Genomic DNA, 20,880 nt, shown 5'->3' with positions numbered 1-20,880 from the left:
TATATCTACAGCAGATGCGAAGCCTTCCGCCACCACCTAAAATCAATCGTTGCAGCTATGGGTGGTGACATTAATGATTCAGAGAACATAGGCACATATCTATGTATAGCATTAATTTTGTTGAAATTATATTGTTGATTAATATTTATATCTTGTTGAAGTTTAAAATTCACAATGTTCAAATTTTAATGGAGACTCAGTAGGATTGCAAACCTTAAGCATTTTCGATATTTTGTGGAAAATAAAAACTGAAAATTAACATGCTAACCCTGACAATTTGAAAAATGTTATGGAAGAGATCAGTTTAGCTGTCTTTGGGTTTTATCATATTAGCTTCAGAAGAAAGAAACACATACAAGTTCAACTCCGTAATTAGCAAGGATATAGACAGGGACTTAACCTTATAACTAGTTATGAACATCTGGGATATTATTTTGTTTGCCTTTTTTGGAATGGACAATCTGAAAGGGAATTTTCTTTTCCCTTACTGTTGTCATTATAATTCAACTGCTGAGTAATTTTCTACTACATTCATTTATATTCAAAACCTGATTGAACATACGTGTGCGCTCAAAAAAGATGGATAGCAACTTTGACGATTTGTTACTTAGTTATAAATGTAAGATCTAGCTAACATCAGAGTTGACTGGCAAATCAACATCAGAGTAGTTTATATGTCTATAAACTGGTTTATTTCCTTCTTCCCTTTATCCTCCAAACATTTTCCCAATCTTCAGGGTTACCATGTTGATATTCGGTTGTTTTTTTTAAATACCGAAAATGTTAACAATTAATGCCATTGTACATTCTATTCAATTTTTTACAATTTACATAGATCAATACTTATAACTCCCAAAAGGCTCTTCAGTTTTACTATCTGTTATTCATTGGCATACAGACTTGTGGCTATACTTTATACTTAAACTCTATCTTTTTAAGCATGAAATAATTAATTATTAACGTCTATTTCTTTTTGTAAATTTTCGCACTCTGCAATTGAGGAAATATTCCCATCCCCAATCATAATAGCTAAACCAAGTTATGATAGATACAAAAGGGTATTCTGAAAAGTTTCCGACATCAATGCAAAATGATGTAATAGTAAGTAAAAGCCAGTCAGATCTATCTAGCATTTGTTGACAGTTACTCGTCAAAGTTTCAGCCATTTTGAAATGTACAGTTGTATAGTAACCGTTGTTTGAATGAATTGATTGGATAATTTTTGTTAAAATGGACAAAATCTAGTTTTGAGTTGTAATTAAATATTTATTTTAAAAAGTGTAACCTTTATATAGATTACAAAAACCGCAGACATAAAGACATGTTGTGTAAAAATTTGATTCGGCGTTGTAAATCCAACTTGGATTAATTGAGCCAAAAACAAAATTGTTTCGTGAAAAATTATTTTGCAGAGAAAAACATCAAGTTCTATTAGAAGAGGTTACAGAAATGGGAGAATCGATGTTAAAAATGGGTATTGTTAAAAGGAGATTTTGTTAAAAAAAAATTAAAAAAATTCTCCAAAATATCTTTAATTTTTTTTCTGTAGGAAACATTTCAGATCCCCCTTGTGTGTTTACCTATATTGCAATTGTTCTATCTAAATGGATGAACACTACCATAAAAAATGAAAAACACTCTGATATTCTACAAAGTGGTCCACAAACAAAAGTGTACCCGTTATTGAACTACGAGTTTAATAGTATACTATTGATTTTCATAAAAACAGAAGGTAATAATTGAAGAATATTGTTTCTATTATGTATATTTACAAATGATTTAAAAGAAAAAAAAACAACAACAAACATTGATTATCCCAGTTTGTTCTTCAGAAAATTTATTAACTATTTGGTCACTTAAATTGATTTTCATTGAAGAGAAAAATCGTTTGACGCTCACTTCTGACGATGGAATTGAGACGAATGTAAACGCCAGGGCACAAATATCCAAGGAATACATAGAATGAATGATCTTTATTTATGGCGTCAAAGGCTGTTTTTCTTTAGAGTCAAGGTTCATACTCGACATTGATAATTACATCCTTCAATGGTTTTTTTCTTGAGCTGGGGTGAAATTTTGAATAAGTTTTCTTGCTCTAGACTGAAGGGAAGATGACTTGGCATTATAACCCGCAAAGAATCTTCAAGAATACTATCCATCTTGTATTGGCATACATGAATGTTCTATCATGTTTTAATTTTAATTGAAATTAGAATTAAAAGTTCACGTCTCAGGAGTTAAATAATAATGACAACAGCTACGGAAAAGAAAATTCATTATATTTCTTAGTAATTCCAAAAAGTGTGACAGCTAAAACAGACATCCGATATATATCAATATAATCAATGCCTAAAAATAGTTACTCTTAATCAAAATAAATAGTGTGATTTTCTCTCTACAATAAAGTTAATAAAGTTAGTCATCCTCACAAAAGAAGAGCTCATATTTTACTCTAATAATTATTTTATTTACTATTAAACGACTTTTCTTAAATTCCAAAATGTTGGTCAAACTCCCTCAAAACGACTCATCTAATGTTCAATATATACACATGAACACATTTGGTCTTTAAATACTAAAACTATATGTATTGTAATGAAGAACACTTTAAAAAAACTAAGTATGCATATATAATTGCCATATCATGTATATTGTATTTAAATTAAAAGCATATTATTATTATGCAACACTTAATATAAATAAAGAGTGTGCATGCTATTTGTACCACTACTTTGGTGTAATCTCTTGGGAAAACCTTGGCAAATGTATGGCGGATTTTTTTGTTAGATGGCTTGTTTAAAACTTAACCAGGTGGGGAAAAAATAAAATCAATTCACGAATTTGCAATCCCAAATATTTGGAAAAGGCACGTAGCTCTATTGGGAGGGAATTTGAGGGTTCTAAAGATTATTTGGAGGCAGCATCAATACTGGTTGAGTTCAACGGTCGAAGTGACTGTGTCCGTGACTTAATTTCATCGGACTTTTGGCCGGCAAACTCCCTGTATCTGAATTTTTTTTTTTTTTGTGGTGCATGATCGAAAGACATACCAACTGAAACCCTTGCAACACCAAAGGCGAAGTTATCAGTTGGATAAGAAAGGAATTCCAGATTTTGCCAAGGTATCATATGGCGAGGTCGTCCTCACGCTTTCAGCCTCATATATAAACTGTAATGGATTCTGTTGTTGATTTTTTTAAATGAAATATATTAGTATCCATGAAGTTTTTTTTTTTTTTTTACATTACTGAAATACTGAACCATCCTTTAAATAAAGGTTGTGTTATTTTAAGATTGTGGAAATACCTCTGGTGTCGCTCAGAATGAAAGCCTCGATGGTTTTTACCTTAGAAATTAGGAAGTATTTCAAAAAATACATTATAGTTCATTTTTGTGATTATTTGAAATAGAAAATCTTTAACAAAGGACTTTGATTACAGCATCAAAATAAAAGAGAGTATATATTTAGCATTTTCTGAGAGATGGTTCAATATTGCTTACTCTCGGGAAAGGTGGAGGTTGGAGCCAAACCCATAATGACCAGAGGAATATTTTTCTATTTGGAAATGAAGTGAGCAATTATACTGTCTATTGCGCTTTTAAGAGAAACTTATGTGCGGATTGCAAATAAATTTCTCGATAATTTTGGGGCAACAAACAATAGAGATACATTTTTATGAAACAATTGCGGGAAGGGAGAAAGCAAGGTCAACGGCATTAATATCAAAAGTCAATAAATTTTCGAAAAGGACCAAGAAAGTCTTAAACCTTACAGACCTCATCCTTATTATTTGTTTGCAAATCAAATTTATTAAAGAAATTGACAAGTTTTTTAGTTAACCAAAGACTATATTACTACGAAAATTATTATTTTTCAGTTGTTCTCCGGTTATTTTTATCCTCATTTTTATATATAATTTTTTATTTGAACCGTTATTTTTAATCTATATAAGGATATATTTCGATGAGTTTTTTTTGAGCTCATTTCATAGAATTATTTTCCGTTTAATGTAGTTTCTTAGCTTTGGGTTTTGTTGAAGTGTATTTTTTTCTGAATGAAGTTACCCCAGCTGGGCATAAAATAAATCACTTCAACAATTGGCTAGAACTTCTATTCGAACTCCCGTAACAAAAATAATGACAATCGCCCAGTAAATCACTTTGTTATTTCCATAAAAAAAAAAAAATGGATTTAGTTCACTACAATCGATGTTTGGATTACTTGGCCGAATATTTTTTGTTTTACTTTTTTTAAAATTGTGTGAGTTTCTAATCCAATGACAATCACATCTTTGATATTTATAGAGTCAAAGACAAATATCAATTAATTAATACTTAATCAGTAGCAAATGATCAAATATTTTATCTTTTAAAAATGAAATAACATTATAAGAAATCAAAATTACATAGTTTTACAGCATGAAACATCAAAAAACATATCTTTATATATTTTTCGGCATTTGTAATAATTCAACACACTGTCCGTTGTACGTTGCGTTTGGGGCTCTGAATATAAAATATTTTCGAAAGGAGCTTGTAAAAATGAAGATATCAATTTTAATTTCCAAACGACTCCAAAAATTTAATAAAACTGACACGGGGATCGATAGAGTCTTGATAAATCTTGCTACCTTAACAGTCTTCACCAACAACTCGAAAAAAGATGAAACGGAGAGACTTTGCTCTTTTTACAAAGATCGCACAGAGTATCCCTTCCATCTTTTTTTATGAATGCAGTAGAGTGATACCTGTAAGGGAAATTCCTGGAACAGAAAATAAGGGACAGACTCAGTATAGAACTAAAAAAAAAGAAGATTGGCTGTTGGCTATGCCACCGAAGACTCGAGCTCACCTAACGGCTGACACAGTCATCACTAAAGTGATCTGAATTTTATACTTCGCCCAGACTATGGGCTCTATAATAAAGACGTCAGGACTCGATGATTTCATTGACGGATAATTGAGGGTGCTTCAACCGTTTTGAACAAGAGTGTTTATTAATAATTATTTATGACAACTGGGTCAAAATCCTTTCTTCTCTTCAGTTGCATGGTAGCTTCCCTATCAGATTTAGTAGTTTTTATATCCCTCCTAGTATATATGTTATATGTATATTCAAAGAGGGAAGAGAGCGATAAATAATTATAATTTGCAAACCCTTCCTTCAATTCGTTTCGTATATTGAATGTTAATTATTGTTTTTATTTATGTTATGTTTTCTTTGTGTTAAATTTTACTCCCTGCCCTTTGCACAGCCCCATCTCAGATATATCAGCGTGAAGGGGAATGGCATAACACTTCCAATAGAATATATATTTTAGTTATAAAAACGAAATTATTTAAATTTTCTGGGAGACACATGTTTCAATAATTTAACATTAATATGTGGTTATATTATTTAAGTCCTTAAAGGGTCTAAATTCTTTGTTGGCTCCAAGTAGTAGAACAATTTAAAAACAATTCAAATTGGCCTTTTTCATAGTATTATATGAAATTACATATGCCAGCTAGTCATTATTTGTACCGAGTTGTCCATTCAAATCAGAATACTTTAAATCTTAAAAACTTCAACAAGACATAATTTATTAACTAATAATGAAATTTCAACAAAATAAATATTATAAATAGATTTTTGTGTGAGATCTCTTTATAATTAATGTAGCCCCCCTTATCGAAAAGTTAGCATCCAGTCGGTCATGGCCTCCTTGTGCTGGCTGACATGGGCTTTGAGGTCCTTGGTTTTTGGGTAACAGATACTGCATGCTTTCTTTTTGACGTACAAGTAAAGGTTTAATCAAGGGGGTTATCAATTGGGCTTTAGGGGGGCCAAAAGTACCCAAAAATAGTTCAATAGAACTTAAAAGAATCATTCGAAAGAGTCTTGCAAACGAAGTAGATGGGTTTCTTTCATTGCTGGTGTCAAAAGTGCCCTACCCACCCTCACAATGCTCTTTCCAAACTCTTTTTTATAACTCTATGGACAGTCTGATATGAAACCCGAGATTCCTTGCATGGACCCTCATGGAATTGAGATAATTGGCATTTGCTGTAACATTTAACTTATCTGTAACAGGTTTTTCATTTTTGAGAAAACTTTTTTCCTCGTGAACGTTTTGGACTAACCGACAGCATAGACAGTGGTCCTAGTTACGCCAAAACTACTTCGAGTATGCGTATGGAAATTCGTCGATCACGTTCAAGTGTCATTTTCTCTATTTGTACGTTAACTAGAGAGCTCTTTTTTTTTTGTAACTAATTTTTTTATGCATTAATATACCGACAAATAAATTCATTGGGATCATTCCACCTTCATTCATTATTGAATTAGTAAGTTTTCAGATTTTAATGTACCACTTGGAACAATAAGTTGTTTTAATTTAGAAGTATATTGCAAAAACTAATTGAGTTATATGGTTTATCTTTAGTAAATTACTACGTTTCTTCCTTTTTCCCCCTCTCTTTTTTAAAAATAATGACCTAAGCTTGTATACTCCCAATATAGGTGCATTCTCCTTTTTTAGTACTCCTTGCAAAAAAATAACATGATTTTACAAAAACAAAGTACGTATTATCAGGGGTATTTAATTTATTAAAATTTTAGTAAATGGATGTAAATTGGTTTGGTAAAAAATGGGTATGTCTAGGCCAAAATTTTTCCGAGTAGTTGAACACAACGTGAAGGCTGTCAATTGTTTATATCACCCCAACTATGCATTAAAGAAATGAAAGCAAGTTTAATATATTTAATTTTTACTGATGGTATTTCAAAAATATTTCAACTGAAAAAAATGTTTGAATAGAATAAAAAAAAATATTTGAAAGAGTTATTATCAAGACATTGATGTTGTATCAATTAATTAATTGTAAGTACTATGGATTCTCTTTGAAACAGGGAAATGTTAGAACTTAATAACATTTTTTAAATATTAATTTGTAATACTATGTTGAAGTAATTAAAAAAATTAATTTATGTAACTCAAGAAATTGCATATAGTAATTATACATGAAGACAAACCACAGGTTATTTCTGTTTTGAGGTTGAACAATTCTATTGCAAAAGAAGAGTCGTGAGCTGTGAATGTGTGATTTAAACTGGCTACTAAACAAAGGCTGCCACTTCCACAAAACGAGACTCTTTGTTCACAACGCCATCGGCCTTCCAAAACCAAATATATGTAGATATTTCAACCATAGTTTTCATTCTAAATCGGCTATTCTTTGTATTCTTTACCTCTATGATTACATTACGAAAGTGAAACTGACCTCAAACGATTTTTTGTTAATTCATTTACTAAAAAAAGTCACACACAAGATTTTTTTTTGCAATTTTACGTTATTTTTTAAAATGTTAAATTATTTTCTTTTATGTTTTACTTTTACTAACAATGTCATTTTTTATAAATACTAACTAAAAGTCAGCCTTTATAATCTTTGATTATCACTGCTGGTGGAAAATAAATGAATAAATAATAAAAGATGGACCGTTTATATTGTTATTAATCTTCTTACTATGTTATACAAAATTGGGGTTCCATGCAAATATCAATTTTAGGTCAAAAACATGTAATAGCCTGTAAAATTGAGTCCAAATGTATAAACCATTTTTTCATAATACTTCAGTTCAAATCAAAACAAGATGTGTAAGATCAAAATGTAATTAATTTATGTATTACTTGAGGGGGACACTGTGACTAACTCGAAAATTGTTTGAGTTGTCCTCTTACTTTTTTAAATCAAGTTGCATTTGCTAATTTGTAATTTAGTACCTATGAATGGTTAATAGGGTCTAAGAAATTAAGTGATAGTTATTTGTTACATAACCATCGAAATTTATACAATATGAAAATTAGTATGAATCATTGAAGCTGTACACGGTTGTCATTTAAAGTCATTCAAAAATATTTTAATGCTATTCTGAAAATTATCAGGCTCATAATATTTTATAAAATTATAATAAATTCATTAATATTTTCAATTTTAACAGTGTGAAATTGGAGAACATTAACGTTAACATATTTAGCTACATATGTTATACGGTATAATAAGCTCGAGAAGATGTGTTTTAGTTTATAAATTAAATATAAATTTTTTAATTGGCATACCTTTTTGTGAAAAATATCGAATTGTAATATAAATTTATTTTTGTTCAAAAAGGCCACCCTTTGCCCAGATACATAGCAGAAACGAAAAGGTATGTGGGCAGGGTTAGCACATACAAAATTGTTCACTGTTGAGACTATCCACAATACCAAAAATAACAGTATTGTAGGTAAGACAATTGACAGTATCCCTTAGGAGCACTGCATCATCAATAGGCGCCTGTAGCCGACTATTGTAACGGTCTGGTCCGTTATTATGTTTATGTGCACCTCATTTTCATTGATGAGGGTGTGCAGATCCACCCATATGCCTCCCACGCCGAGTTGATCAACACGATCTTTCTCTGGCTTCTTGACACTTATGGTGATCCCCCTTAGGCCTTCAGCAAAGACGGGACAAGCTCTTACACTGGAAAGATAAGTATGGATGGTGGAAAGAAAATATCAAGGGGATTTTCAGAAAATAATATGTGGCCTTGTACAAGCCCTGATCAGAATTCCATGGACTTTTCTATGTGACCCATCCTTCCAGCTAAGCTTTTACTTAGCCTCACCTCACCTAATCTAAAACGTACTCTCAAATAAGAATGGCCAATAAAACCTGAAGATACTGTCCGTACTGCCTTTTTTCCAATTGTCTCTTTGTCTTTTGGGTAATGGGTGGTCATATTGAACTAAAGGTTTTTTTATTAGATTAATACATAACTATAATTTAATTATTATAACAAAATTATCAGGTAAATAGTAGATTTATAAACTTAAACATATCTTCACAAACTTATTCCTCACCCTGTACTGCTTACAATTTTTCTACGAGCAATGTTGTGGAAAACATGATTAGCTGTTGCCAAATAAAAAAAAACACATTGTACTTGTTGCTACCATTAGAACACAGTACAGGAAGAGGATTGAGATAACAGCGCTCCTCCGCATGAGATTGTCCCGGAAGACCATTGGGGAGCAGACTGGACCCTCGACGAAGACAATTTACTTTGCATCGACAGCTAAATATGTTTTCTATAACATTGTTTAACAGTAAAATTGTGAAAATGACTCTGAACCTCGCAAAATTTGCAAAATAGTAAATAATAAGGATTGGCTCGGTACACCTGAAAGAAGAACGTTAAAAAAATTAAGGAAAGGAAATATAATGATTCTGAATTGTGTCTAGCTCATTCAAAAGACTTTGAAGAAATGGGTGGAACTAACATTGGCCACAGCATCCTCAAATATTTACAAGTGTAAATTTTTTCAATGGTATCTAAGGGATATTTAACTTTCATGGTTGTTTTTTTTGTAGGAGATCAAAAAATGAATTTTGTGAGTCAATGACTGGCTAAAATATTAATTATCATATATGTTTTTGGGGAAAAAGTTTGTTTATTATGTTTTATCTAATTAGTCTTGTATGGACAAAAGCTGAAAGTTTTTGTACTTTTGGACAGGAGTATAGGTAGTTAATCAGGAGTTAAACGCGTGCTATAACGAAAACAAATGTGCAACTTTATTCTTGTAAAATATGGACTTCATATTCAACTTTTTTGTTTACTGTCTAGTCATTCCGTCACCTTGTTAGTCATGCACAGTTACCAAACTTATTTTACTATGAAAATTTTCTTTTCTTGAATGGAAGTATGAATAAAGGAACTATAATATATTGTAAATAATAACTTGCTAGCTGTCGATCTTGGATTCGACACACATACCTGATGTGCCAGAAAGGCTCGTTCAAGGGCTTCCCTCTCTTGCTTTATTTTCTTTGGGTCCCAGTCCAACTGAAATAAATATTCAAATGATTGAAGTCATGCAGACTAAGTAACTACTAAAAAAAATGAGATCATAAATGAATCAAATGCATACATCCAATTCTCTTGTGTTGAAATACAGACAAAACCTCGATGAAAATTATTTACTACTACAAATATTAAAAGTACATACGTATATATATATAATTAATTATATCTACTATTATTATACCTTCTAAGAGTATACATATATGTTTATGTCCAGAAAATATAGTTATGAGTTTAACCTTGTACTACTAACCATTCCAAGGCTCATAAAAGTGTGTAATAAATATCCATTTATGTGTGTTTTATCATAAACCTACGTATACTTTAAATGTTGTTGACAGATGTTCTTATTGCTATTTATTACATTCAATAAAATGTTTGGAAATATTTTTTATAAAGGTAAGACTGGGCTAAATAGAACAATGAGGTACGGTGAATATTCATGAAAATCATCAGTAAAATGGGTATGTAAAAAAATCTGAATGAGCATAGTGACCATTGGAAGAGTGTTTTGTAGAATTTCATGTAAATCATCTATGACATGGGAGAAGGGGGACAGATAAGTCAACAAGGACATTGACAAGAATTACTCCAATGTCGATTCTGAATCCAACAAGGACTTACAATTATACCCCGGGACAAGTTATCAAGGTAACTCATAGCCTTTTATGTGTACTCACGAAAATTCAATCCGGTTAAGTAAATGATTAAATCGATTCAGGAAAGGAAGTTCACTACTCAGGAATTATATTCCGAATTCTAAAAAAAAGGGACAAGCTAAATATTCTACCGGTGCTCAATGTGCTTTTTTTCTGGTTAGTTCATTATTCAATAATTTGTAAATGTGTTAACATCTCTCACTCAAACAATAATTCTCGACTATCTTCTGTGTAAATTGTTTAAAAATGCATAATACAACAAATTAAACATGGTTATAAATATAATTATAATATTTTTCCTATACCGATTCTATTTTAAATGTGAAAGTTTCTCCTTATTAAACCAGTTTTTCATTTTCTCGACCCAAAAATCATTCAAACGATAACTTATATTAATATAGGTCGGTATTCAGTAATACTATAAATATCACTCCCACCTTCTTCTCACACACTTACACAAATCCCATTTCTATCCATGTATGATATTATCATTTATCTTTAGTTCTTTTGGTTTCCATATTTCTGTCTACAAGCTATTAAAAAGTTACTTAACGCATCAATTATAATTGAAATAAATGAACTTCAGGTAAGTTACTTTTTTTTATGGCATAATGTTGATATGAAATTGAAATACATTTTAGAATACTATATCCATTTTCTCATGGCATTATTATGTAATTTTGCTCACCATAATCAGATTTATAGTATGGTATGTATAGGTTAAGTTAGTCACCTTAAGTTAAGGCGGAGAACAATCACTCTAAATTTTATATTTAATAATAATGACGAGAATTTGTTGCAGAAACAAGACAAATTTACTTCCTTTCCTTCATGCTGTAAAACGTGAACAACTAGATGACTTTTTTTTGTGTAACTTGGAACAACGGAACATTTACAAATACCATAAATTCAATTTTTATTTATTTATACCTTCTAATAATAAGAGAATAAAATAGCTGAAGCATTTACCATTTCAAAAATATATATTTATATTTATGCTACTGGTTTTACGTTGTTTTTACATAGATCATCTTAATTTAATCACCCCAGTCATGGGATAACTTGAGCATTTTTACATCAGTACGGAGATATTGAAAACTTATAATGTGTTAATGGTGATATTGATTTTATCAGGGCAGACATATTCATCAATTAATGTTTAATGAATTTTTGAAACAAACAATTATAAATAAAAAAATAACAAAATATGAGTCATGTTAATTTTTTCTTCTAAAAGCCAGCTCATCTAACCCGGTCTCCCCATCATAAATGAAGGCTGTTTATTGGTATATGATACATCCATTTTTGAATTACTACTGAATAAAAATAAAATTGAACCTCTGTTAATTCTGGAGGTATTGAAGTTTTCATGTGATATCTTGAGTGTAGCAAAATATGTCTCAACATTCAATGTTGACTCATATGTCATCGCGTTGTGTTTCTCCAATTTTTATAAAGTAGTTTTTCATTTTTTTTCTAGTTATTAACATATTCGGGAATTATTAATTATTGAATATGGAATGTTGATTATAGTTTATTAATTTAATCAATCATATTCTATTCTTTACAACAGGGGTTATCAAAGAAAACACTTTTTTTTTTGTTGAAAAAGTTTTTTTTTTTTTAAATGTTATTCATTATTCTTCCTTTTTACTTGCTTTAGGGAGCAAAGCCCCTATAAAACTTTGCAGGGCATTGCTTGGATGGAACATCATTTTTTGGATATACCATTAGTAGTCTCACACTTAGAGCAATTGCTCACAAAAGAAAGAACAAATTGTAATAAAACTTTGACAGCTGTTTTTTAAAGGTTGTTACTTTTTTGAAAATAAAATTTTAAATGGGGACTACTAAAATCAACAAACATTTGTGTGATATGTGTTTTGTTTCAAAAGCAACAAATTTACTTTAATATATTACTTGGATTAATTTTTTTTTACTGTGCACTATTTTTAATTAGGTGAGTGATGACTCTTTTCCTACCGAAGATGATTTTTTTTGATGTAGTGGAAATAGCAATAATGAAGTTATGTTTAGCGGCCTACGATCTTTACCACATCATTCCAGAGATGGACCCCCGAAAAGCACTGATATGAGTTGTGAAAAAGTTTGAAAATTTAGAGCTGTTTTTAGAATATATTATAAAAGACAGTAACAAAAGATTTATTATGGATATTGCCGGTTTAAAAAAGACCCTGGAGTTTCAACACACTAAATTTTTGAGATTCTGGCACTCAGATGTGTGGGAATAGTATCTAAGGACGACCTCAAGAATACTCTAGTCTAATTCACAAAAGAAATTAAAATGATGGGCTATATTCGCTCCGAGACGAATAAGAATAGCTTAGATAAGAACCCAGGACTTAAAGGGTTGAGTCAACCGGATGTTACTGGCAAGGTGGAATCCAATGTGAAGGGCAATCCTTCTAAATTGTAGACTATACTTCCAGTTCATGGTCAGATAATCAAAATTTGCAACGACAGAGCGATAAAAAAATACTCAAATCGCTTTTGTTTTAACCATGCAACTAACCTATGTGGCAAGAAAAATACATCGATAAGAGAATATAATTAACATTGAATGAAAATAAAGGGATCTACGACATCATAGGCCCAGGTTTTAAAAGTTATAAAAAAATATAAACAATATAATCCTTGTTTCTGAAAGTACATGAATTTTCAAAAGACCCAGATTATTTGATCTGGAAGACATTGTCGTTTCGACTTTGACTTCAAATAAAACCAAATCAAACGAACGGGGAATCAAAATCCTTTATTGATGAAGACACTAATTAAGAGAGAAGTGCTCCTTAAACTATTATAATGTATCATCCTACTAGTCAGCCATACGAGGTCTCTAATACTCTAGATGATTCCTTTGCAAGGTTTCCAACAACAGAGGCTAATGAAACAGAAGCATCTAATTCAACAATATTTCATCACTTTCATGACTCGTCAACTCTCCCAAACTCAAAATCCAGTCACAATACGCTCAGTGACACTGATTCCTTAGAAGGCCCGGAGATGGCTCAAAAAAGAAATAATAAGACCATAAATGAAGTGTTGATAACAGCTTCTAGGCCAAGAATTGTCAGTATACCTACAAGGATTAACTGTTAATCAGCTAGGAGAAGGAAAACTACAAAAACTAAACTGACTAAGAAAAACCACAAAACTCCCTTTTAGTCCATTATGAAGCTGTCAAGTCTTGCTTATAATGAAAAACTCGATTGCTTCTTAGAAGAAAGCGTCTACGATATTCAATTATTTGAAATCTACAACCTTTCCTGAAATTATAGTCTTACTGGATACGAGGTTTAGGGATTCAAAAAAAAAAAAAAAATCTCATTTTTTTCTCCGTATCATTCTTTTTTTTTGAGTCAGCTGCTATATCAAAAGTATCCTGTCCATCTCGAGGAGTTTTACTTCCAGTGAAAAACTCTTTTTCATAAATGCTTATCCAGTCAGATAGCAATCGTAGTTTTATAAGGTATACATTGACCTCTTGGACGAAGTCTTGAGAATTTTTGCAATTTCTGACCCAAATAAGAACGGGGTTAAATTCTTTTTATATATAGTCTTTGGAATAAAAGAGCAAAACATCTTAATTTTGGGGAGATTTAAATGTTACTTGACAAATAGGAATAGACACGTTTAATTTTAACGGTTTAAGAAATTTAAAAATAAACACGACCTAGATGGAGTTATTTTTAAGTATTGCCTTGAAAACTCAGGTCTTTTTTATAAAATAAATAATTCATATATGACGTATTATAAGAAAAATAAATTTGGCGAACTAATGGGAACCAGACTAGATTATATTCTTGTCTCATCAAAACTATCAAAGTTCCTAATGGAATTCCGAGCTCTTCTACCTTAGATCTCCAACATCTCATCCGAAGAAATAGAAAAATATATAAAGAATTATAAGAAAAAATTTAAATTCCCAATGTTATGAGGCTTGCAATTTGGATTTTATTTGTGTGAAAAAAACTATTTCCCATCATAGAAGCTTCTTTCCAAAATATTTGAAACTTATGTTGCATTCCAAAGTTTATGAGTAAAGGGGGTTTAATTCCGATATTAAAGAAAGACAAAGCCTAACTGAATTTAGAAAATTATAAATCGATAACACTTCTCAATACCTTGTACAAAATTCTAACAGGGATGGATTTTTCTGTGATGCTGGTGGACTTTCGGAAGGCCTTTGACTCCAACTCCCATAAATATATACTGTCCCAGCTGAAAAGATTAGGGTTCTCCTGAAAAATATTCATATGGTAACATCTACATTGAGATACTCTTCTTCTAAACTTAGCTCTTCTTGTGGGGAAGATTATTTTAGATAATTCAGGGATGCAAGCGAGGAGATCTTTTGTCTCCCACCCTTTTCCTTTTAGCGTTGGACTATTACATACAACTCTACGTTCTATCACTATAAATTAATTGCCAACTATGGATCCATTTTAAGCAGATGACTTAATTGTTTACTGGACGCGATCTTTGAAAGAGATCACTTTGTATGCTAGAGCGGTGTTTTAGACTCTGGAATCATTTTCAGAGCCCTCAGGTCTAGTGTTCAACACCAGCAAGACGAAAGTTTTATATTCACTTGAAGATCCTTAGAAAATATGTTTTCCATTATCGAAATTCTCCAGTATATCATTTCTTTTTAATGTTTCAATAACAAAAGAGTATGAAGCGATCGGCATCAACACTAACGCAGAGAGAGTCCTAGAATCAATCTCTAGCACTACGTCGTAGTACGATGGGTACCATATTAATATATTAGATAGGGTGAAAATATGGAACGTTGTCGCAATACACGGAGTAGTCCACTCATATATTCCTTACACAGAGAAAATTAAAGGCAAAATGCAGATCACCCAGGAAAAAATCATATGGGGTTCAAGGCAAGCTTGTCTTTCAAAGAGCCGCCAGTATGCTCTAATTTCATTGTGGGACATAGGTCTAAAAAATATACAAAACTGGGAGGGAAATATTTAAACTTCACCTGGCTTATTAGACTCAGAAGCTGTTTAGATTTCTGTGCAAAATGATAGAAAGACCATTTTAAAAGGAATACGGAATTCTATTCACCAAAAGAATTTTCATGGGTCCTGCTGAGCTGTTCAAGTCTTCAAGTATGGTTTGTACTTACTGCAAGAAAGTTACCAATTCATGGAAATCAATTGTAGACTCTGTTCTTCATATGCTAGGCGTAGACGAACCATTGAAGTTCAACCACAAGTTGAACACTAGAAATGAATTTTTCAAGGTATAAGGACTTTTAGCAATTACACGATTGTGGAGCAAGTCGACAGATGCCACACCAACTTGCATATTAAAAGAATAAAAAAATTTATTAAGCCGAATTATAAAAAATATATATTACACCCAATCCCTTGCTACATGGTGTTAGACACCATAACTATATTAATTGTTTGCAAGAAAGCCATCGAAAGCCAAATTGCGGGCTCTCCGTCTGATTTGGTCTGGAAACACTTCCATCGATTAGGTTGTAATCGACGGAAGATGTACCAAAAAACTCAATAAAAATATTCTTTTTTTCAATTATTCTTTTGAGTCACACTTTCATGGACTCAAAAGAATAGTTGTTCCGCTACAGAATGGCTTCTTCTACCCTTTTCATAAATAAATCTAAAGTCAAAGAATCAAAAAGAGTCCACATTCTGTAAGTCCAGGTTAGAGACTTCAAGATATTTGTTTTGGGATAGCCAAATTGTGGTTAACTTTCTGCACATGACCACAGAGTTTTTGAGGAAATACTTCATTACAGAAATAAATATCGGGGATTGGCTGGTAATGTCACCCACCACCATTAAAATAGATTTCACTTCAAAATAGAATGCCTCATGACAAAAGTCCTATTTATTCTCTACGCTACAAGAAGTAAGAACTCTTGTAAGTTTAATAGTCTGAACAGACTCCTCTTAAATTTCACGAAGTGCTGGAGTTGTTTGAAATCAATGGAAATCGAATTGTCTTATAGTTTTGTTTTCTAATTTAATTGGTTAGCAGATTTTCATAAAGAAGTTATTATCTTTTTTCATTTACCCATGCTCATTTTTTCTTTGTTTGTTTGAACAATGAATAACAAATGATTGTCACCAATGTTATATTAATTAATTAACGTTTATTTTGTGATGAAGTTGCTATGTGTTTTTTTGGGATGTATAGATATATGAATTTAAGGTACCGAGAATAGAGTAAAAAAAAAAAAAAGGTTAGTGATTAATATATTTATCAATGTTGACTTACATGATCATTAAAAATAAATCATTAATTAGTTCAATTTATCTGACAGCCTAACTCCTTGGCTAATTGCGTACATATATAAAGTAATTAATTAAATCTTTTTTGTTTGAATATGCATTTTGTCATTAAAGTATATAGTACATAAATCCCAAAGTGCTTACAAAAATTGATAAAAAACATCAAACAAGATATCTATTTGTTTACAACGAGTCGATCATATTCTTTTTTTTTGGGCGCCATAAATTACTTTATAGTTGAATACTCGAACTACATATCGTCTAAGAAACAAAATCTGGCTCAAAAAGTCGATGCGTAGGCAAAAAGATCTAACGAAGCTAACGGCTGCGTTTCATTGTTTTATTTTATAGTTTTGGAACTAGCTATACTGACTGGGAACCCATAGTTGTGTATTTTTGTTTTGTTTTTTATTTAATTTTAAATATTTGAATTGTTCAATTATTTACTGTTTTATTTCATTATGTCAGATTATACCTGACGAAACATCCGACTTAAAAATCTTTAGTCTGTATTTATTTTAAAAGTAAACAAAGGAATTATATTTTCTAAGGATATATACAGGGTGCAGCTTCCTTAATTATAATGTGCGGCAATCTGGTTGTAAAAGAAACAGCGTCGTTTCATTCTAGAGATGAGGTATTAAAATAATCTTGAAAATACGATAAGTTGCTATCATGCATTAACATTAGAATAACAGATGGTATAGCCCTTCACAGAAAGGTGGGAATTGAGTCACTTGATTGTATCCCAAAATTTCTTCAAATATTATATATACCAGTTAGTTGTCCATATATACATATAGCATCTTCCAAAACTAATAATGGTATTCATCAAAATATCTCAGCGACAAATTTGTCAAAACATCAGAATAGTAACGAGAAGAAGTTCATTAAAATGGTTAAACAAATTATTCATCTTATTCCAATTTTAAATCATCACTTTCAGAATTCAAACAAGATAATGTCTTACTTCTTCACTGGATAATTTTTTCTTGGACATCCTTGCACAAAAATGCATTGAATCAGATTTGCTTGTTCAGCAAAAACTAAGTTTATATTTAAATAAGAAAGGTACACAATTTCTTTCTAAAGTTTTCCATTCATGTCTGACCTTGCTTAAGCCTTTTCATACACAATCGTAGGACAGAAAACATTGTTTAAAATGATTGGACATCAAATATGATGTCCAATTCTCTCTAGGTAGTTTTTGCTTTATCAACGAAACGATCACTAATTTAAATTTTTAATCTTGGTTTTTTTTGTGTGTCTAATAATATGAATTAGGAGAATTGAATAAATTTTGAACAAATATAATTAAGAAGTTTATCACAATATTTCATTGATTCCCAAAGGGTATCAAAAATGATACCCTTGTCGTTCTATTGTTAAAGTAGTAAGGAACGTCTTTTTGCTCTCCAAAATAAATGTCGCCAAAAAATGATTTCACAACATTCATTTTTTAAGTTAAATTAATTGTTATTTTGCTTTGAGGTTATTATTGGTACAATTGATGAAATTTAGATAACTGCTTCAATTTTTTTAAATATACGAAATAATTTTTTCAATTCATTTTCATAATATAAAATATTTTTATATTCTGCTCAAAAGCTGAAATTAGTGAGATTCAATTTAATAGACTCCGGGAGAATTGCCAATGAATAAAAATCTAATCAAGAAATATAATATTAAATATTTTGTCAATATCTGTTTGCATTTTTTAGTAGAAAATAACAATCACTCTTAAATATTTGAATGAAAAGTTATTTAAAGTGACGGAAAAAAGGAAAATAGTTCACCTGTAATTAAAACACTGATTTCGTTTGTTCAGTGAAATGAAAATGGGGATACATAAAAGGATTTAGTAGTTTAAAACAAAACATAAAATTAGTAATGTTATAATGAAACAAAATTAAAACTTTTCTTTATAATGAAATTTATTTTATCGTCTTTTAGAAAAATAAAGTTATATTCCACTACCCTGTTGAATTAAATGTACTTCATTCTAAACTTAGTCTTTTTGTACCAATATCTTTTTTTTTTGTCTATTTTTGATATCCTCATCTATATAAAAAAATATACAAACATATATAAACGAAATATATTGGACATTATATTTTACACTTCAGCTATTTTATATTTGAAGATAAGGGCTATAATTTAAAAATTGTGTACATTTTAGAAACATGACAATAAATAATATCTTTCCTTTGGCATATTTGAACCTTAATTTAGACAACTACTTCAACATTTAGTTCCAGTTTATTTTGATTTTTAAGAATAACTATTTTATTTTATTGTCTACTCAAAAAAGATACCCACATTTTTAGGCTAAATGAAACCTTAGTTTATTTATACATACGGGGGGAAGAGGGTAATATAAACAAAGAAGAAGAGAGACCTAGAGACGAATATAAAAAGAGACAACGAGGAAATAGAAGAGATATATATAAAAAAGATAGGGGGAAATTACTTTTTTTTCTTTCAATTTCGGTGAAACATCCTCCCTTGATAACCTACGAGGCCAAAAAACCAAAGCAAAACATGTTTATTTTATACGTCTACTTACTAAATTTCAGGCTGATCTGTTGAACTGAAGGAAATGTGAAACACAGACTTATATAAACATTGTGTGTAACAGAACCCTGAACAAATGTTAGTACAACAATATATATGTTCTTATATCTCAAGAACAATCAGAGATAAAATCTGTAAATTTATTTAATAACTCAACATATAATTAAGCTATGTTTTTCATTAGCTGTCAAAACATCCTCCAAAAGGTGTTCTAAAATCAAAGCAAGTCTTCCTGATGTATGCCGCATACATTTTGTACCAGGCTGCAATGATTGAATCATAAATGTCATCCACATTTCTATGGGAGGTTCGAAAAGCTTCCCTCTCCACAACACTCTATGTGATGTAATCCAATGGATTCAAATCTGATGAAGATTGGGGCCATAAATATGCAGGACAAAAACATTTAAATTGGGATAAGGCCAAACTTTGGACTTTAAGCCTTCAAATTGATCCAGATGCCTGAAATATGTCTTAAATTTTTATGCACAGTGGTGCAGGATCATCCCTACTGGCTAGCAATGTTCCTGGGCTTTATTCCCGTGCAGAACAAAATCAAAGTGTTGTTTGGTTTTGTTTTGAATGATTTAAATCATAACCAAAAATTCAAAAGCTTCTAGGAATTTTTTTTCACAAAATGATAAAACCTTGGTAGAAAATTTAAACATGTAAATTTATGATTTACTAGTTTTCATTTATAAAAAAATGGTGAACTCATTAGGGAATTGAAAGTATTGAAATAAATACCAATGTAAATATTTAAATACAAATTACAAATCTGTTGGATAAAACAATTTAAAAATGACTTTCCTTAAAACGTTTCTAAATATAAAAAATATCCTTTTATTGTGTAGTAGCAAATGTGATTAAACTAAAAAAATCACTTTTAAATAAATTTGATTTGCCCTATGATATTAGGAAAAAAATTTGTTTCTTTTAATAGTTTTTATAAGGTTTTTTTTTTCTTTTTAATTTTTATTTTAATATGAGGAACATTAAAATTATGTACTCACTGAATAGTTTTTGAATCATTTAAAAATATATAAATATCTAAAACTAATTATTCAAAAAATAAAAAAAAATATATTTGTATTTCACTGATATGAACTTAAATGTATAATCAAATTTCCCAAAATTCCTATAGATAGGAAGAAAACCATGAAAATACTTAATAATGAATGATTTTTTAAATAATAATCTGACCAAATAAAGATAAAGGATGATAAGCAATTGCTAAAAATACTTTTAAAGTTAGGATTTGAATTCCATCAATTTTACACGAAACATTAATAATATTCGACCAAGCTTCTGATTTAAAGAAAAAGAGTATCGTAGAGTTAAGGCCTGTGTACATGAAACATTAACATAATTTTGTCACGTGATTATATTTAAATTGGAAAATGGGTAAGAAATAAAGATGAGACCGGGGTAAGTTAGGTTTGTTTTTACAAGCACCTTC

The 20,880-nt window shown here is 30.5% G+C and overlaps 1 protein-coding gene across 15 annotated transcripts in view; it reads right to left on the bottom strand.

Annotated features, from left to right (window-relative positions):
* SK (small conductance calcium-activated potassium channel) overlaps positions 1 to 20,880 on the bottom strand; it is a 456,472-nt gene that overhangs the window by 246,635 nt on the left and 188,957 nt on the right. For 9 of the 15 annotated variants that reach the window (XM_071887624.1, XM_040711116.2, XM_040711114.2 and 6 more), the window contains exon 3: positions 9,806 to 9,874. The exons of the other annotated variants lie outside the window; for them this stretch is intronic. In XM_071887624.1, coding sequence (XP_071743725.1) covers positions 9,806 to 9,874 — 69 coding nt within the window. The remainder of the gene's footprint in view (positions 1 to 9,805; positions 9,875 to 20,880) is intronic. 15 annotated transcript variants of the gene reach the window in all.

The sequence above is a fragment of the Lepeophtheirus salmonis genome, chromosome 4, assembly GCF_016086655.4.
Source record: "Lepeophtheirus salmonis chromosome 4, UVic_Lsal_1.4, whole genome shotgun sequence".
Lineage (NCBI taxonomy): Eukaryota > Metazoa > Arthropoda > Copepoda > Siphonostomatoida > Caligidae > Lepeophtheirus > Lepeophtheirus salmonis.
This window is presented reverse-complemented; position numbering and strand designations above follow the sequence as displayed.